General features: G+C 41.9%; 1 protein-coding gene across 14 annotated transcripts in view; it reads left to right on the top strand.

Moving 5' to 3' along the window:
- Inpp4b (inositol polyphosphate-4-phosphatase type II B) overlaps nucleotides 1-13270 on the top strand; it is a 750330-nt gene that overhangs the window by 542295 nt on the left and 194765 nt on the right. For all 14 annotated transcript variants that reach the window (XM_063277738.1, XM_063277736.1, XM_017601165.3 and 11 more), the window contains one exon: nucleotides 2820-2892. In XM_063277738.1, the coding sequence (XP_063133808.1) occupies nucleotides 2820-2892 (73 nt within the window). The remainder of the gene's footprint in view (nucleotides 1-2819; nucleotides 2893-13270) is intronic.

The following is a 13270-nucleotide window of genomic DNA, read 5'->3' as shown; positions in this document are numbered from 1 at the left end:
AAAAAATGTTTTTTTTTTTTTGGTTAAAAAAAAATGGAAGCTCACTATACTGCAGTTTCTCTTCTAGGCGACTTTAGAAAGCAGAAACATACTTTGCTATGGTTCTAGAGTGTATGAACTTAAAATCAACATGCTAGCCAACTTTTAAACTTGGTTTCCAGTGAGGAATAGTTGAATTAATTAGTTGCGAGGGGTCTGATTTTGTGTCATAGATCTAAATCTCCAGAGAACATTGGATAGTCATTTCAAAAGGAGAATGCTATGAAGTTGATATTACACTTATCTGCTTTGCAGTTTGGTTGAGGGATGAGGAGTGAGATGCTCCCGTTTTGGTGGCTTCTCTGTCATAGAGGAGGATCTTCTGTTAGGAATCATCAAGTAGTCTTTGATAACCAGCAGCCAATGCTGCCTCTGTGGAGAAAAGTAGTGTCTCAGAACAGCACCGATCTGTGAATTCTGTATTTGTTTAAAAGGTTCCATGTAAACTGCCCTGACATGTTCTATGAAAGTGTTCTTCCTGTCAAAAACAGTGTCTCGATGCTGTGTCATGGATGGCTGTCACACACACACACACACACACACACACACACACACACACACACACACTGCAAAAGTGCTTGTATGCCAGTCTGAGACAGACCTGTCTCTAGCAAATAGACATGACACACTGACTTGGTGACTACTGTGTTTGTAAGGGATTTAACAGCTTTGTCTACACGGAAATGAGTTGAGGACATCTTGGAAATAGGAGAATGACCTTAAGTAGGCCAGTGATTTAAAGATTTTTAAGTACATACATCTCTACTCCAGCTATGTATTAAGGAAGACCACATGTACCTTTTAGTTTGTCAGAAAAATCCCTGAAAAGGCATAAAATTCCATAGTAACTCTTCTGTAAAGAAAGACATCAATAGAGTAACAGCAAAACTGCATTTTTCTTTTCAACAAATGAACAGAATAATGTAAAGGATTGTCACAATGAAGGCAGGATTTGGTGTTATTAACAAAGACTGAATTGTTGCCTTCCTCTTCAGAACATTCAAGGAGTGTGTGTTGATTACTCAGGGCTCCATGTTTGAGCTTCTAGAAAGACAAGTCTAGGGGGAAGGAAGAGGGGTGGAAATGAGGGTAAGGAGATGCACATCTGAGCAGGCAGGAAATAGTCCAAGGAATTCTGGGTCTACCCCCTGGGGACAGTGGTCTGAGACTGTGGCCTCTTTCCTGCAGAGCCTAGCAGGACCTCCAGACAGATAGCAGCTTCCCTTAGACTCTTTCCACTGAAGAGCATTCTAGGCCTTTTATTTCTTTTACATTGTTTATATTAAGCCATTAGTATCTGAAATACTTGCTGTGAAAATTCTCCTAAGTTCCTCCTCTCTTGGGTTAGAGATGAAGGAATAGTAGTCTCTGACCAGCCCCTTGGGGCTGGAAGAATCTTGTTTCTTCTGTGGACTATGGCTTCATAGGAAGATGTGGGGGCGATTGTTTGCGGAGCTCTCTCCTGTCGTGGACGGGCCATTGAGGTCATGTCACTTTCGTCTTGTGTCCAGAGAATTCTTCGCTTCATGTGTCACAGACTCTGTCATTTAAAATGTATCTCTTTATCATTTTCATGTTTTTATTTATGTCTTTCAAATTTTATTATTCACTTTCCAGCTTAACTGCAGCCCCTTTCTTCCCAGTTCCACCCCATACCCTCCCACATCTCCCCATATCCTTTTCCTTAGAGAAGGGGAGCCCCCTGCCCCCAATGGTTACCAACTTATCCTGGTTCATCAGTCAGCAAAACTAAGTGCATTCTCTCCCACTGAGGCCAGGCTAGGCAAGGCAAGGCCCAACTAGGGGAAGAGATTCAAAGGCGGGCAACAGGATCAGAGACAGCGCACACACACACACACACACACACACACACACACACACACACACACACACATTGTTAGGAGACCCATGTGAAGACCAAGCTGCTCATCTGCTACATCAGTGTTAGGGGCCCTAAGTCAAGCCCCTGCATGCCCTTTGGTTAGTGGTCCAGTCTCTGTGAGTCCCCATGTATCCAGATCTTTTACTCTGTAGGTCTTCTTATGGTGACCTTGATCCCTCTATCTTCCTAAATCCTTACTCAGGTTCCTTCCACAAGACTCCATGAGTTCTGTCTATTGTCTGGCTGTGGGTCTTTGGATAAGTTTCCATCAGCTGCTGAGTGAAGCCTCTCTGAGGACAGTTATGTTAGACTCCTATCTGAAAGCATAGCAGAATATCATTAGTGGTGTCAGGGTTATATTTTATATTTTTATTTATAATTATTGTATAACTATCCTTATTTAAAATGAGCAAGGCATTGCATTGTTTTACTAGAGACAAAGAACGTTTGTCCTACAAATGAGATTGTACAATATATTTGTTTTAATGTTTCCTCTACTTAAAATCCAGATAATGATATGCTGAAACTCACCAATGTGAAAGGAATACAAATATTTGGGTGCTTAGCATGGCTCACTTCACTAAGAATATAAATTTTATTTTTGTGCTTGAGGGATAATCATTCTCCTTTTTATAGTTATTCCGTGAGTGCCCTTTAACTAGAACTAAAATGTACTCTGTAATTAGTCAACTCCATTACATATAAACATGAGTAAATACTCACCATTTAAGTAAGCCATACAAACCAGATGCAGCTAGAAATCATTTTACACAAAATATCTGTAGAAAACTCTTGACACTAAATGTAGAGCTTCACATTGCTGCAAACAAAAGTAAATAACTTAATCTCTCGTTTTATTATGTTAAAGTAAGATTAATTTTTTTCTATTATGTTCCAGTGTGCCCTAGTGTATGATTCTACCGCACCAGAGAGTCTGAGTGGGAAGGAAAACTTACCTTTCATGAACGCAGGTATGTAACTCCATCTGGGATACTTGTGCTAATGCTATGTGAAGATAAATTTTAATTTGTTATGAAATCTATGATATTGAACTTGGACGGTATTTTCTCAAACACCTTTCTGAGTATTTAGTTTGCTCCATGCTTGAGGGAGCTGAAAATGATGGATTATTAATTTTCTCTTTTCATAGAGGAGCCAGGATTACATGTGGCCTTATATTCAGTTCTAAATATAGTTTTAAATATCATAATCCAGGTAACCTTAAGGAATGTGTAGATGGTAATATATCAATAGCTTCCTTTTCATTACATTAGGGAGAATGGGCCAATTCAGTTAGTGTCCTAAAGGCTAGAGTTTTCAAATTTTAAAAACCCAAACTAAGTACTAGATCTTAAATAAGAAGTTCATTGTGCACATACCAAAGTAAACAAAAAACTAACTAACTAACCAACCAACTAACTAACTAACTAACTAACCAACCACTCATGACTTTGACCTATGTGTCCCACTGTCTTTCTTTCTATTTATCTATCCAACTTCAGCAGCTTTAGCATGAATCTGTTGAATCCCCCAGTGGGAATTTTAATCTTTAGAAAAAGGGAGCTGTTGGCATTCTTCTCTGGGCTTTACATTAATGTATTCCATGGAACCTGGCAGTTTGGAGTGAGTTATGGAGTCCTCACTGAGTGGGAGAGAATGTCATATCTGCAATCTTCCATTTATATCGCTAGAGGTGTGATTCACAATTCAGGAAATTCACTTAGCTATTGTAAGATGCAAAGACCATTTACATAAAGGTCTCCTCCCTTTCCTAGCTTGTTTATGATGATGCAAAGTTGAAAGGGTGTGTTGGGAATCTGAAGGGAGCAGGGAAAGCTCAGGGTGGAGCTCGAAGGTCACTGAAGCAGCTGGCAAGCACATTAGCCGGTTGAGAAAAATGAAACACAAGAAGCCCCAGCAAGAGTCAGATATGTGAAGCACTGCTATTTGATTTTATAATTATATAATTCATACAATAAAGTTGGAAACAGGTTGGTTCCTTTTCATTGCTGTGGTAAAATATCATAAGAAGAAGCAACTTAAAACAATTATTTGGGCTTATAGTTCCAGAGAGTTAAGACCCCATCATGATCATGGTAGGGCCACATGGCAGGAATCAGCTCTTGGTAGCAAAAGCAGGAAGCTGAAAGATCCCATCTTCCACCTAAATGGGAAGCATAGTGGACAGGAACTACCATCTAAACTTGCAAATCCAGCTCTTAGCCATGTATCCTCTAGCAAGGCTCTGCCTCCCCAGAGGTCCATAACCATCATAAATGTAACTAAGCGTTCTGATACTTTGGCCTATGGATAATATTTCTCATTCAACCTACCTACCGTGTCTCGTTATTTTTATTTATTTCAAGCAGAGTGGTAATAAGAAGGTTAAATTTCTTTTATCTTGAGGAATGGGGAGTAGGGGCAATTAACTTGGAGCACAAAGAAGTATGACTGGGTGTAAAGGTTTCATCACTATGAAGAGAAACCATGGCCGAGGCAACTCTTTCGAAGGAAAACATTTCATTGGGGCTGGCTTACAGAGGTTCAGCCCATTATCATCCCAGCAGGAAGCATGATAGCTTGTAAGCAGACATGGTGCTAAGAGGTAGCTGAGAGTTCTACATCCTGATCAGCAGGCAGCAAGGAGGGATAGCTTGTGCCACAAGGGGCATAGCTTGAATATATCTAAGAGCTCAGAGCCCACCTCCATGGTAACACACTTCCTCCAACAAGGCCACACCAACTCCAAGGCCACACCTCTTACTAGTGCAACTCCCTAGGGGCCAAGCCTGCAAACCAGGATCTATGAGGGCCATTCGTATTCAAACCACCACAGGTGTCTCAGAGTCACTGCACTGGGTGTTCCTGTTAAGTTACATTAGAAAAGCGCCTCCTTGGCACCTCCAACTCTTGGAGCAGGTTTTCCTGGGGCTCAAAGCTTCTTTTATTGTTAAATTAAGGGCGTGGCCAAGGCTCTCAGAACTGGCACCAAAGCCTAGGCTTGCTGAACAGCAAGGGTTCTCCACCGGGCATTTAGCCTCTTTGCATGTCAATGACCAATCCTACCCCTACTCTCACCCCCCCAAGCAAAACAAATTTAGGCTCTTGTTCTCTCTCTCTCTCTCTCTCTCTCTCTCTCTCTCTCTCTCTCTCTCTCTCTCTGTGCCTGAGCGGTCTGGTCTCAGGTATGCTCACCTGTGCACGTGTGCATGTATGTTTCCAGGCCAGAGGTGGACTATACATATTCTTATTTCTCTCCACTTCATTTTTTTTTGGAAACAAGGTTTGACATTGAACGCAGAGCTCCCTGTTTTATCTAGACCGGCTGCTGTCTGGCACCTGTAACTGACAGGCCTGTCTTGCCCCTGCCAACTTTTCCCCAGAAGTGGGGCTATAAGTACATTCAAGCGCGCTGCTAAGTGCTTTACAAGGGAGTCAGATTCAAACCCAAGCCCACAAGCCTGCACAGTGAGCATCTTACCCATTGAGACTTGTCCCCAGACCTGAATTCTTTTTGACTCTTCAAGGTTTGTATTGACTGCAGCCCAGTTTTGCTCTTGAAAATTTCCCATCTTTTTCCCAAACGTTGCATAAGTATGTTCGTTCGGTGTAATTCATGTGGAGCCAAATACAAACTCTTAGTCCTTTGTAACTTTGTTTCAGAAATCTCTCATTTGCATTTAAATCATTTAAAAATTTTGTCGAGAGGACAATTCCCTCTATATTTATTAATTATCACATACACACATACATACATCTCTAAAGAGTACTTCATTTGCTGAATGTTTCTATTAGGATGTTAAGTCAGACTGGCTAATGACTCTGTTATGAGTTTCTGGCTGTCAGCAAATGATAGGTTTGATGTAGCCTTCCTCGCATACATCCCCAGTTCTGAAGTCATGAAATTAGCCCTTTTTCTTTAAACATTACTGTAGTGCTGTATATTACGATACACACTGACTGTCCTTGGGTATTGGGTATCACACAGTGGTGATTCCTAGGAGTGTAACTTGAGTAGGCACAGATAGAAGGGATGTCCATCGTCATTCAAGAACACATACAGGCTATCTTTCTATTTAGGGAATTTATTAGCTCTTGATTTAGAGATAAACCATACCTTTCTGCAAAGTAGAACCAATATATCCACTTTGTCACAAAATAGACTTAAGCCATTTTTTCTTCTTTGCTGGTGACATAGATTGCCAGCTACTACAGATGGATATTTTTTCTGTCTTTTCATTTTAAATTTTATTGCATACATTAACAAACATGGGACCCTTAAATATTGCAAATTTAATTTCATGTTGTTTAAAAAAAAACTCTTTCTGCGGACATAATAAAAACTTCCATCCTGTAGCACTGAAACAATTACTTATTGGTAAGGTAAAATTTCATTTTTCAATATAATTGTCAGTTCTCGTGAATGCGCAGCTTTGAGATTTCAAGTGAACCAGATAAAATAGACAGTTCTTCCACATGGTCTTTTATTTAAAGGTGATCCCAAACTAGTGGAAGAGAGAGAGAGAGAGAGAGAGAGAGAGAGAGAGAGAGAGAGAGAGAGAGAGAGAGAGAGAGAGAGAGAACCATTATCCAGTAATGGCACACATAGAAAAGGAGGTGCCCAGAGCAGCAGGATGCTTAGGCGTCCTAAGAGTGAGTGGAGGGCACTTGAATCAGCAATGCATTCCCTACTCTCAAATATGTAAGATGCTCCAGGCTCAATACAATAGGAAATTGATAACATCTTGGCCCATATTCTTACTAGAATTTATGCTTCAGATATCATATAATTGCATTTAAGTTTTGAATAATATAATTTTCTTTACAAATCACTATGAAGTGTGTGTTTGCGAGTGTGTGCGTGTGCGTGCGTGTGTGTATGTGTATTAAGACAATGCCTTGCTCTGTAGCCCAGGGTATCCCAGCACTCAAAATCCTTTCGCCTTTGCCCCTGCTCACCCATATGTAACAATTATAGGCAGGCTCCACATTTAGCATGTTTCTATTTTATATATTTCTTTAAAATGTAATTATACTGCACAGAACCACACAACTAAGCTAAATATTGAAGTAGCATTCTATTCCCTAAGACCCTATCCACGATTCAGGATACTTTGTGGCTGTAAACGTATTCACCCTGTTCATTCTGAGTGCTTGTGAATTACAAACAAAAAACAGCTATTTTCTCCCTTTTTTGTTTCCATGCAGAACTAAAAGTGTTACCGTCTCAACTATGAGATAACACCGTTTTATGTCAGAGATACTGTTTTTTTTTATGCTAGTTGAAATGATCTGTCTGTGTAATTATTAGTCTGTAATTATAAAACGGGGTTATTTTGACTTAAAGCGGTGGTCTTTATTCCTTTTATCTTAATTATTGACAAAATACTACTTTTCACTACCGCACCCCCTCACACTCACATCTTGTACTTCGTTCACCTTCATTCCCAGCATCCCTTTTACCCAGCCCTTCTCACTGGCCCTGTTCCCTTTCTACTTCTAAGTTTTCCTCTTGTCACCTTCCAAGTGTCTTTGTCCTTTGCTGTTTTAATAATCTAATGCAATCAGTGTACCCTACACGCCAGGATTCTCCAGCTATTTTCATTTAGTGTGTGTTAATATCTTTATGTTTTTAATCAGCTCCATGAGAAGGGTGGGTCTCATGTGATCAGTGGTACCATCTTGTGGGTGCCTTTAAACGCTTCAACTCTGCGCTGTTCATCTCCTCTGCTGTCTGCCTGAGACGAAGATAGATAATCAAGGAAGGAAGATGATGTTGTCTGAGCAGAAGGATTTTGTGTAGAGACATGCAGAACCCTCTCAGTCATGGTTAACCTTCTCACCATTCTGAGCCTGTGTGCTTTAATTTAGCGAGGCCTTTAACTTTGACCTTTTTTTCCTTGCCTTTTCACTTCAGACCACACAATGGTTAGTTGTCTCCTCACCTCATGAGGAAAGTGATGTTGGGAACATGTGAGCTGCATTTCTGTGGAATGAGCACTGAATCAGATGCAGGGAGAAAACCAACAAGTGCCCACCCCTCCCTAGCCTGCAAAGAGGGCTCCCATCCCATGCTATCATGCAGCACATTATAGGATTCCCAATACTATGACCAATTGCATGAAGCAATGAATTATAAAGAGAAAGGCAGCTTTGACTCATAGGTTTGGAGGTTGTAGTCGGTCAAGTGATGTCATTTATACTGGGTCTCTGACTTGATTAACACATTGTGGGAAAACACTATGGAGCAAATGGCTCACCATGAGTCAAGAAGGAGCAGAAGAAGGGAAAGAGACCAGGAACTAGAGTTTCCTATTTCCTTTGCAGCCAATGTCTCTAGTCTTCAATGCTCAAAGGTTCCTCAGTGAGGTCTCATTTCTTACGTTTTCTAGTCTTTGCTATTAGCACACCTTAGGGTCATTCCTTTTACATAAGGGCCATTAGAAGACATTTATGATAGCTAAACAGACAGCACAATTGTATATTAACAACTATTGGGCACATGTAGTACAAATTAGTCCATTGGAAGGAAGCAGTAGACGCTGAGGAAGGCTTCCTGAAGAAAAAGTGAATTCAGTTGATTTTATAGGAATTCTAACTGAAGCTAGTAGAAAAGAGGTAAGCATACCATATGAGATAGATAAATACTTTGATCAGAGGCATACTAATAAGTAACTCTTAAATGTGAACTCCCTTTGAGTTTTTCCAGTTGCATCCTGCCTTCACAGAATGAACAGAGCTGAAATATACCCCTTCTCTGACCATACAAGGTCTAAATTCAAATTCTGTATTGCTGGGGTAGAAATCTCAGCTTCTGTCCAGACAAACCACACAAGGCCAACATGGTTCCACGTGGAAAGGTTTAATGAGAGAATGAGACAAGGGAGATGGATGAGAGAGAAGAGTAGAAGAGGAGAGGAGTAGAGGTCGGCCATGAGCAAGTGGAGGGAAGAAGAGGAGGGGAATAGGGAAAGAAGGGACAGAGGGGGAGAGGGTAAGAGCAAGAGAGCAAGAGCACGAACAACAGAGTGAGGAGGGGGCAAGCAGCCCCTTTTATACTGTCAGGCATACCTGGATGTTGCTAGGTAACTGTGGGGCGGAGCATACCTGGCTGTTGCCAGACAACTGTGGGGGTGGAGCTTAGATAGAATGCTAGCATGTAAACTTCATTCATTTATTTTGTTTATTCTTTATAATGGTGTCTTTTTTAGTTTTCTATTGTTCTTGGTCTTAAATCAACAGTTAGAAGACCAAGAGTCCTTGATGAGAGAAGCAATGTCATCTAACCCAGAACCAATAATGGCAACACAATTTAGATGCCCTAGCATATTTAGAGAAATGTCACTATGGATTTCTTGATAATTTAGTTTTATCACTAAGTTTAAAAATTGTACTCATATGAATGCATCTGCGTATGGACATACGTATTTGGTGCAGGGAACTGCAGAGAACAGAAACCTTAGATTCCCTGGAACTGGAGTTATAGGCAGTCGTGAGCTGTAGAGTATGGGTAATTACTCTTAATCCCTGATCCATCTCCAGTTCTAGGAACTTCATCAGTGAAGAATTTATAAACACATGTTGCCTTCTTAAAAATTGGTTTTACTATGTTGTATTGTGTCTCTTTTATTTTCTTCTCCCTGCTGGCAGTTTCCCCTCTTTCAGCTCCTCCAAGTCTCTCCTGACCCCCATTCCCTCTGTTCCAGATCCACTCCCCCATTATCTTCAGGAAAGAGCAGGCCTCCCAGGGATGTCAACCAAACATGATACAACAAATTGCAATAAGACTAGGCACATACACTCATATCAAGGCTGGGCATAGCAAGTCAGTGAGAGAAAAAGTGTCCTAAAAAACTCCTGTTAGGAGTTCCATGAGAACAAACTACACAACCACAACATATACGCAGAGGACCTGACTCAGACCCATGCAGGCTTCACGATTGCTGCTTCAGTCTCTTTGAGCCCCATCCGCCCTGCTTAGTGGATGCTGTGGGCTGTGTTCTTGGGGTGCCCTCCATCTCTCGTTCTTTGTTCTTTTTTCTCAGATCTCGCTTTTTCTTACTTTCTCTTCTTGTCAGTGTTTCTGTTCTTCTGTTCAGATTGTTTAGTTCTTACCCAATCTTGATAAGAGATGAGTTATATTTCAGATGTGTATGAGTCTAAGATAATTTTGAGTACCACTTGGTATCTAACTGAATTACAAGGACCTACCTTAATAATACAGGACACCATTTACAGAGAAGGCAGGATCGATACAATCAGCTTTTTTTTTTTAAAGCCATTAAACAACTGTATAACTGAGAGCACAGAATGAATGGATTCCCATGAAGTTTCCAGAACATTAATGTATTCATTTTGGAAGATCCCAGACCAGGGAATTCAGTTCCTATTAGGTAAATCATCTCACCCTGCTCCTGAGACACAGGAGGGGAGTCCAGATGAGCCTGGAGAAATACACGAAGAGAACATGGTGAAATAATAATGCTTTCTGTCAGTCCTTTGGACTCTGGGTCATACTTCAATTGAGCTATCCTACCCATAACCCCTCATCCTTCTTTATTTCTAGGAACAGATATGAGGAAAACAACTCTGATGACTCTGATTTGTCTCTTTGCCCCAGGTTATTGGAACAGTGGGTTTTTATATGTTATCTGTCTTGGTTTTGTTGAACACTTCCTTGGCATCTACTTTGAATTACTCAAACCTGTCAAAGCCTGGCTTTCATAGCTGATGAATCCTAGGAAAAGCTGGTGGCATGCCACGTTTTAGCACTCTCCTGTTACAGAGGCCGGGAGAAATGATGCAGACATTTGACTAGAGATGGTAAGAGGACAGAAATCTTCAATTTATGCTCTGCTCTTGTGTTTATCTGAGGCTGGACCTCAAGGGAGTAAGTAACGTTGAGATCTGGGCCTGTTTAGAATGACACTCATTAAGTGTCATTACTCATGGCTCAATGCAAAACAACTCAAGAGCTTTTCTCTTTGTAGAATCTGCCATGTGGTATTTTTAACCTCTGCTTTGGACAAAAACATATTCAACATGCAAATGAGAATACATATAAGGTGGTCTCAAAAAATGGCACATTAGGACTGGAAAGACAGCTTGGCAGTTTAGAGAGCTTACTGCTTTTGCAGAAACTGAGTTTGGTTCTCAACACCCACACCAGGCATCCCACAACCGCTCATAGCTACAGTTCCAGGGTAGCCAACACCGTTTTTCAGCCTGCGCAGGCACCTGCACAGGATTCATATTAGTACAAGCAGGCACATACACACCTATACTTAAGCATAGCATTATATTTTAATGAATTAATCCCGGCAGTGGGTTTACCACCCGTACCAATGATTTGTGTTCCTGTATGAAACACACACACACACACACACACACACACACACACGCGCGCGCGCGCATGCCTTTAATTTGACTTACAGACCCTTTAATTTGACTACGCCTTATAGAGCTCCATAACAGGGCCACTGCCTAATCGCTACGTGGTTAATCCCGAATTATTACTTACTAAATTTTGTGTTTTATCTTGGCTGCCCTGGACCCAGAGGGCTGCCTAGATGGGCCATGCTCTGGACCATGCTCTCCCTGCTCCTTCACTTAGCGGTCATGCCTCTGTGTCCTGCACTTTTCTCAGACATGGTGTCTCTCCCTCCTCCACTCTCTCCTGGATCTCCCTCTTCCTCCTCCTCTCTCCCAGTTCCACCACCCCACCCCCCAAGTCCGTCTGTCTGCCCTTCCCAGCCATTGGCTGTAAGCACTTTATTTACCAACCAGAACAGGGCCAGCTTCCCAGGTTTGTGGAGAGACTCTTGTAAGCAGCTTTTGGGACCCAAATTAACATTAGAATGCAAGCAGCCTTAGGTCTTAGACACAGAAATGTGTCTCATTTTATGTGGTGTGTGAGTGTTACAGCTCTGAGGGGAAAGGCTTTCACAATGGAAGTGTCACAACTCTGCTCCAGGGAGTGGGAAATGTTTCCCCAATTGCAAGTGTCACAGTTCTGCTCCAGGGCTCAGGTGCTCTGGCGAGGACAGGTTTCCCTAAAGTGTTAGAGCTCAGAAGGAAAAGGTATCCTGGCAGTCTGGAACCAAGGAAAATATCTCAAAGTCACACCATAGAACAAATCTTACACGAGAGATTTATTGGAAGGGAAAAAATCCAGGAGGATGACAACCTCTGCCTGGGCAAGAAGAAGCTGGGAGCCGAGAACCCAGGGTTTATACAATGTTTCTTTGGGTGGGAGGTGGGGCAGAGCTTTTCAAGGTGGAGATTTCCAGGGTGGTTATTGGTGGGCTTTCAACTCCAGAGCTTGGGATGAGCCCAGAGACTGAAGGAATTGAGGGCATTTAAAATCTAGAGCTTGGGTTTTTTATTCTGCAGCTCAGGGGCTGGGAACAGCCATTAGGGCAGTTAGAGCGTTCTGTGGGTGGAACCTGCTGGTTGGAGGTCCTCAGGAGAGAGCCCTAGCCACTCACATGCCTTGGGTGGATTATATGTAGTACGTTATTATTTAGGGTGTAAGACTGTTGCACAATAAAAAAAGCATAAACAAGAGGCATCATGGAAATTCAGAGTTCAAGGTCATAGTCATGTATTCTAGTGCTTGTAGAACGGATGGGAAAGGAGTTGGTAGATGCACTCAGTGTTTGGTCCATTGTGAGTCTTTGGTACTCCGATGCCCTTGCTTTCTTCATGTGAGGATGTGAAAACTGCCATTATCGACACAGCAAACAACTGAGTTCGGGTCATCTTTTTTTTTTAATCATGACGATTAAAAATTAGGTCATATCTATCTATCGATTGATTGATCAATCGATCGATTGATTTATCTACATCTATCATCTATTTCCTCTATTAATTTATGTATTCACTTTACATCCTGATCAATGACCCCCCTCCCTGTTCCCCCTCACACAGTCCCCCTCCCGTCCCCTTCCCATTCTCCTTTGAGAGGGTGGAGACCCTGCTGGATATTCCCCCATCCTGACCCATCAAGTTTCTGCAGGGCTCTGCTCAAACTCAGGATCCATTGCGTGGATATATAGGAGGTATCCTTGCCTGAGATGTCATAAAGGAAAGCTGTTGAATTAAGTTGAATTGCGAAGGGGAGCCTGTCATGTGATAGGTAGTCATCTTCCTGTCCCTGTGACAAACTATCTGAGCAGTTGATCTTCATTGCTTGGTCAGTTGGCTTCACTGGTGTTGGGCCTGTGGCCAGACAGAGCATTGTACTGAGGAGTGTGTGAGGGAGCAAAGTGGCTCAACTCCATGTGGCGGGAAAGCAGAGAAGCAGAGAGGTGTGACTGAGAATTTCCAGGACATGGTACCATCGGTGAT

The sequence above is a fragment of the Rattus norvegicus genome, chromosome 19 (assembly GCF_036323735.1).
Source record: "Rattus norvegicus strain BN/NHsdMcwi chromosome 19, GRCr8, whole genome shotgun sequence".
NCBI classification, from domain to species: Eukaryota; Metazoa; Chordata; class Mammalia; order Rodentia; family Muridae; genus Rattus; species Rattus norvegicus.
This window is presented reverse-complemented; position numbering and strand designations above follow the sequence as displayed.